This window comes from Enhydra lutris, unplaced genomic scaffold (genome assembly GCF_002288905.1).
Source record: "Enhydra lutris kenyoni isolate GAN:26980312 unplaced genomic scaffold, ASM228890v2 scaffoldscaffold9, whole genome shotgun sequence".
In the NCBI taxonomy this organism is placed as follows: Eukaryota; Metazoa; Chordata; class Mammalia; order Carnivora; family Mustelidae; genus Enhydra; species Enhydra lutris.
Genome location: NW_019154093.1, coordinates 15,790,391 through 15,797,661, shown reverse-complemented (window position 1 = coordinate 15,797,661; position 7,271 = coordinate 15,790,391). Strand labels below are relative to the sequence as shown.

The window sequence follows — 7,271 nt, the reverse complement described above, 5'->3', positions numbered from 1 at the left end:
TCCTGCTTCCTCCTGCTTCCTCCTCCTCCTCCTCCTCCGTCCTGCTTCCTCCTGCTTCCTCCTGCTTCCTCCTCCTCCTCCTCCTCCGTCCTGCTTCCTCCTGCTTCCTCCTTCTTCCTCCTCCTTCTTCTTCTTTTTGTAAAGATGTTATTTATTTATTTGACAGAGATCACAAGTAGGCAGAGAGGCAGGCGGGGACGGGGGGCGGGGGGAAGCAGGCTCCCTGCTGAGCAGAGAGCCCAATGCGGGGCTCCATCCCAGGTCCCTGGGATCATGACCTGAGCCGAAGGCAGATGCTTTAACCCACTGAGCCACCCAGGCGCCTCCAGCCCCCATTTCTGAAGTTATTTAAGGAGTCCACCAAGAGTTGCCTCATTAGAACAAAAGACACTTATATCATCCAGGGAATTCCCAGGGATTTAGGAGTTCTGTGTCAGGAACTGGGGCCAGAGGCCAAAGGTATACTTCTTATTATGTCATAACTTCCTATGAGTTGTTCTGTGCCTATTTCTCATGAAGTTTTACTTTATGCATTGCACAGATTAATGGCATTCAGCTGAAGACACAAGGGGACCTCTGGCAGTCTTGCTGGCAAATCTTGGCTGCTTCAACCTCTCTAAACTCTGATCTCTGCCTCTTAAATCAGATTATTGTCATTCTGTGCTTGGAAATCCCTTTCCTTGTGGTGTGCAGAAAGCCCCACCAGACAGAAAGCCTAGATGACCATGAAGTTCACCTTCTTTGTTTCTATTTCTGACTGATCACAATTTTTCATTGTCTGTTGTCTGGGAACTTTAGTTTTTTAGGTTTGTCCACTTTTCTAGGTCTTTGTGGCAGGAGGACAGCTTTGGTAACAATTATTCTATTGTGGCTGTACGTGGAAATCCTTCCTATGTCATTTTGCAGTGCTCCCATCATTCATTGAGCATGCCTTTACTTTCTAGCATAATAAAATATTTCAAGCTCATTTTGTACTTTCTCTGCTTTAGCTCTGGAATCAGCCATTCTTCTAAGAAGCTCCAGTTCCTCTTAGTGAAGGATAGTATTTAGAAACCAAGGTCTAGGCACTCAGACTACTCATGGCTACTGGGACATTGCTGCTTCTAGGCACTCGCAGTAAACAGAGCTAGGAATACATGTACCTATATACATCATGTATTCACTCACATATTTAATTATAAGTATTTCTGTAACATGTAAGTCATATGTTGTAAAACCGTGAGTTTATGATGATAACTCCAGTTCCAGTGCAATAGCTCAGATTCTTTCAGGCCTTCCCCATTTCCATGTCTGTAAATACCTTCTCTGTTAGTTAAAAACTACTTGGCTCTTATTATTCTCCCTATAGTCTACCCTTGAACAACATGGTTTTGAGCTGTGTGGGTCCACTTATACATGGATTTTTTTCAATAAATACAATATAGTACTGTAAATGTATCTTTTCTTCCAATTTTTTCTTTTCTTTTATTACATTTTATTTTATTTTTTCAGTGTTCTAAGATTCATTGTTTATGCACCACACCCAGTGCTCCATGCAATACAGGCCCTCCTTAATATCCACCACCAGGCTCACCCATCCCCCCACCTCCCTCCCCTCCAAAACTCTCAGTTTGTTTCTGAGTCCACAGTCTCTCATGCTTTGTCTCTCCCCGCCCCCAATTTACCCCAATTCACTTTTCCTTTCCTTCTCCTAATGTCCTCTGTTATTCCTTACGTTCCACAAGTAAGTGAAACCATATGATAATTGACTTTCTCTGCTTGACATATTTCATTCAGCATAATCTCCTCCAGTCCCGTCCATGTTGATACAAAAGTTGGGTATTCATCCTTTTTGATGGCTATGTAATACTCCATTGTGTGTGTGTGTGTGTGTGTGTGTGTGTGTGTGTGTGTCACACACCATATCTTCTTGAGCCATTCGTCTGTTGAAAGGCATCTTGGCTCTTTCCACAGTTTGGTGATTGTGGCCATTGCTGCTATGAACATTGGAGTACATATGCCCTTCTTTTCACTACATCTGTATCTTTGGGGTAAATACCCAGTAGTACAATTGAAGGGTCATAGGGTAGCTCTATTCTGATTTTCTTTATAACATTTTCTTTTCTCTAGCTTACTTTATTGTAAGGATTTAGTACATAATACATACACAAAATATGTGTTCGTTGTGTTATTGGTAAGGATTTTGGTCAACAGTAGGGTATTAATGGGGTACCTGGGTGGCTCATTCATGTACGCATCCAACTCTTGATTTTGGTTCAGGTCATGATCTCCGGGTTGTGAGATTGAGCCCCCGCATCAGGCTCCATGCTGCATGTGGAGCCTACTTAAGATTCTTTCTCTCCCTTTCCCCTTCTCTCCCTTTATTCCCCTCTCTAAAACAAAGAAACAAAACAAAACAAACCCAGTAAGCTATTAGTAGTCAAGTTTTGGGGGAGTCAAAAGTTTTATATGGATTTTTAAAAAATTTTAGAATTTACTTATTTTTTTTAAAGATTTTATTTATTTATTTGACAGAGAGAAAGATCACAAGCAGGCAGAGCAGCAGGCAGAGAAAGAGGGGGAAGCCGGCTTCCCGCCAAGCAGAGAGCCCGATGTGGGGCTGGATCCCAGGACCCCAAGATCATGACCTGAGCTGAAGGCAGAGGCTCAACCCACTGAGCCACCCAAGCGCCCCAAATTTATTTTTTATTTAAATTCAATTAATATACAATAATTATTGGTTTCAGAGATAGAGCTCAGTGATTCATCAGTCTAACATAATACCCAGTGCTCATCATATCACATGTGCTCCTTAATGTCCATCACCCAGTTACCCCTCTCCCTTCCCCCCTCCAGCAACCCTCTGTTTCCTTTTTTTTTTTTTTAAGATTTTTAAATTTTTATTTGAGAGAGACAGAATGAGAGAGAGAGCACAAGAGTGGGGTGAGAGGCAGAAGGAGAAGCAGACTCCCCACCCAGCAGGGAGCCCCATGTGGGACTCAAACCTGGGACTCTGAGACCATGACCCGAGCTGAAGGCAGATACTCAACCAACTAAGCCACCCAGGCGCCCCTCAGTTTGTTTCCTATGCTTAAGAGTCTCTTATGGTTTGTCTCCCTCTTTAATTTGGTCTTGTTTTATTTTTTCCTCTCTTCCCCTATGATCCTCTGTTTTGTTTCCTAAATTCCGCATGTCGGGGTGCCTGGGTGGCTCAGTGGGTTAAACCTAAATTCCACATGTCAGTGAGATCATATGATAATTGAATTTCTCTGATTTATTTATTTCACTTAGCATAACACCTTCTAGTTCTATCCACATTGTTGAAAATGGCAAGATTTCATTTTTTTGATGGCTAAGTATTATTCTTTTGTATATAGATACCACATCTTCCTTCTTTTTTTATTTTTTTGTTTTTTTATTTTTATTTATTTATTTATTTTTCTTTAAAATTTATTTATTTGAGAGAGAGAGAATGCATGAGAGGGGAGTGGTCAGAGGGAGAAACAGACTCCCTGCTGAGCAGGGAGCCCCATGTGGGACTCGATCCCCGAACTCCAAGATCATGACCCAAGCCGAAGGCAGTTGCTTAACCAACTGTGCTACTCAGGCGCCCTTCTTCTTTTTTTAAAGATTAAATCAGCTATAGATATTTTTGTGAATATCTATGGGTTTTTTTCTTTTGTTTTGTTTTTTAAAGATTTTTATTTATTTGACAGACAGAGATAACAAGTAGGCAGAGAGGCAGATAGAGAGGGTGGGGAAGCAGGCTCCTGCTGAGCAGAGAGCCTGATGCGGAGCTCAATCCCAGGACCCTGATATCATGACCTGAGCTGAAGGCAGAGGCTTAACCCACTGAGCCACCCAGGCGCCCCTATCTTTGTGTTTTAAAATATGAGTATTTTGGGAGCACCTGAGTGGCTCAGATAAGTGTCTGACTCTTGATTTCAGCTCAGGTCATGATCTTAGAGTCATGAGATCTAACCCTGCGTTGGGCACCATGCTGGGCGTAGAGCCTGCTTGGGATTCTCTCTCTCTCTCTGCCCATCCCCCTGCTCATGTGTACACTCTCTCTCTCTCTTTCTTTCTAGGTAAATAAATAAAACATTAATTTTTTCAACAATGCCAACTTTGTCGTAATTCTGTAATTTCAGATAGTCTAATAGCCTTCAATTTTTAGTAGAGGTCCTTCAATTTCAAAGGATTGTCTCTGGTTTTGGTATCTCAGAATTTAATTTAAATTCAGATCAGCAAACAAGGGCACCTGGGTGGCTCAGTCGGTTAAGTGTCTGCTTTTGGCTTAGGTCATGATCCCGGGGTCATGGGATCAAGCTTGCTAGGCTTCCCACTCAGTGGGAGTCTGCTTGAGATTCTCCCTCCCTCTCCTTCGGCTCCCTCCCCCATGTGCTCTCCCTCTTTCTAAAATAAATAAATAAATCTAAAATAAAATGGCAGTCAATCATTAAATTCAGATCAGCAGACCTACATTGAGTGTCTATAATGTGCTAGTGCTAGGCTGAGTCCTGGGATGTGAAGCTTTTTAAGTTTCCTGTCCTCAAAAATTCACTTTCTAGCATTGATGAATAGTTGGTATTCACCCTTTGTTTCTGTAAACTTTGTTCATCATATACTTTATTTCCAGATAAACTTGCTCTTTTTTCTCTTGATTATTTTTTGGGACCTTTATTAGCTTTCCTGTTTTCTGGGCATAGACATTTTCTCTGGAGAAGGTCATTATGAATAATTTTGGTTGTAGCAGGTTATTGAAATTTCTTCAGGGAACAGTGTATACCAGGAGTTAGCAAACTTTTTATTAGACAGAGAGGGGCACGTGGGTGACTCAGCCAATTGAGCATCTGACTCTTGGTTTCAGCTCAAGTCATGATCTCAGGGTGCAGAGCCCACAGTGGGCTCCATGCTCAGTACCAAGTCTGCTTAAGATTCTTACCCCTCCTTCTCTCTCCCCCTCTGCTACTCCTCCCATTCACCCTCTTTCTCTCAAATAAATAAAATGCTTTTTTTAAAAAAAAGAGTATTTTAGGTCTGCAGGCTACATACAATCTTTTTGGCACATTCTTGTTTTGTTATTTTTCAATTCATTTTTATTTTTATTAAGTTTTAAAATAAAAAAAAATTTTAAAGATTTTATTTATTCACTTGACAGAGACACAGAGAGATCACAAGTAGGCATAGAGGCAGGCAGAGAGAGGGATGAAGCAGGCTCCTCACTGAGCAGAGAGACCCACTGAGCCACCCAGGCATCCCTTATTTTTTTATTTTAATTCCAGTGTTATTAACATACAGTGTTATATTAGTTTCAGATGTACAATATAGTGATTCACCAATTCTATACTTTACACAGTACTCTTCATAATAAATGTACTCTTTAATCCCCATCTCCTGGTTCACCCATCCTCCCCGCCACCTCCCCTTTAGTAACCATCAGTTTGTTCTCTATAGTTAAGAGTCTATTTCCTGGTTTGTCTCTATCTTTTTATTCATTTTCTTGTTTGTTTTGTTTTTTTAAGTTCTACATGTGAGGGGCGCTTGGGTGGCTCAGTGGGTTAAGCCTCTGCCTTTGGCTCAGGTCACGATTTCAGGGTCCTGGGATCGAGCCCCACATCGGGCTCTCTGCTCAGCGGGGAGCCTGCTTCCTCCCACTCTCTGCCTGCTGCTCTGCCTGCTTGTGCTCTGTCAAATAAATAAATAAAATCCTTAAAATAAAAAAGCTCATTTGACAATGTCCTACATATATTTATATGACTGGACTCTTGAGTTTGTAATTTAAATATTTAAAAAGAACTAGAGTATTTGATTTCTCAGCAGTTTTCTCTATTGTCATCTTATGATTCTGCTAACTTTTTTTTTTTCCCCTCTTAACCAGGAAAAGTGGGTTGAAGTTGCTTCAATGAAAGTGCCTAGAGCAGGCATGTGTGTTGTGGCAGTCAATGGGCTTCTATATGTTTCTGGAGGTCGATCTTCGAGCCATGATTTCTTGGCCCCAGGTACCTTGGACTCTGTCGAAGTTTATAACCCTCATTCAGATACATGGACAGAAATTGGTAACATGATCACCAGTCGTTGTGAAGGAGGTGTTGCTGTACTGTGAAATATAAAGTATAAGGGAGCACAAGAAACATTTTGAAAATATAGGATTTGACCTTTTGTAAATCACACATATATTTGGTGATAGGACCCTCTGATTCTATTGAGTTTTCCATGTATATGGTAGATAAATGACTAAAGAATGATTTTTTCTAAGAATTTGAGTAAGGAGAGATATGGAATATTATCCTAAATTAATAAAGAACTCACTCAAATTTGCCATGCTTACCAATAGGAATGCTGTTTATGCTCTAGAATTCTCTTAGGGGTAGAGTCCGATTTGTAAAAATGATTTGCTAGAAGCTTCTTGGCAGCCCCATTAGCTGCTTCTCCAGTGTAAGCCACACTGTAACATGACCCATGTGTGATGTAAGAATATCAGTGAGACAGTTTGAAGATGTCTGTACATTCAGTCTATGGCACAATTTTCCATGACCACAGTTGAACCTACAGAGAAAAGCCAGTGACACAACTCCCTAGTTTTATTTGATACCAATCTTTTTATTGGCAGCAGATACACTGGGAGGGACATGTAGGAAATATCTAGCTATCTCTATAGATGTTTATATAGACAGACAAGTTTTTGCCTGTTGATAACAGGATTAAAAAAGCTTTTGCTCACTTATGTTGTCTTAGTGCTGAAAATGCAAGTGAGGAAATTACTAGGACGTTCTTCATGAAAGTCCTTTAGTGCAATTGGATGATATAATGAGTGACAGAGCCCAGTGAGAGATAGGTACCTATTAAATTTCTTTCCTATTTTCTAAATAGTTATCAAAAATTATCTGCTTGGTTTGGGGAAGAGGGAATTTTATTAGACTATCAAGCTTTGTGAAGCTTACTTGTACTTGGGCAATCCTAAGTATGAACTTAGTACAAAACCTACTGTCTGGTTGGGAGAAGGTGGAATTGTAGGGACCTATGAAGCTTTTTATAGACATTGACAAAAGTCTTAAGTTGAAAGTCCTCTGATCCAAAACTGCTTTTCAAAACTTTTCATTTTTTTCCTCCTGAGAAACATTCTAAAGAATTGTTCTCTATTTCTGAGAGGAACATTCTTTTGTGTACATGATCATCACTTCTAGTTATTTCTACCAGTTGCTTGGAGCCATATATATTAAGTCTTACATACATTTAGGTTAATCTAGTGATTCCAGGATTTGATTTGTATATTCCTGATTTCCCCTTTT

General features: G+C 40.4%; 1 protein-coding gene across 1 annotated transcript in view; it reads left to right on the top strand.

Moving 5' to 3' along the window:
- LOC111142986 (intracisternal A particle-promoted polypeptide) overlaps positions 1 to 7,271 on the top strand; it is a 41,562-nt gene extending 34,291 nt beyond the window's left edge. Inside the window, exon 9 of the mRNA XM_022496363.1 lies at positions 5,861 to 7,271. Coding sequence (XP_022352071.1) covers positions 5,861 to 6,085 — 225 coding nt within the window. The 3' untranslated portion in view covers positions 6,086 to 7,271. The remainder of the gene's footprint in view (positions 1 to 5,860) is intronic.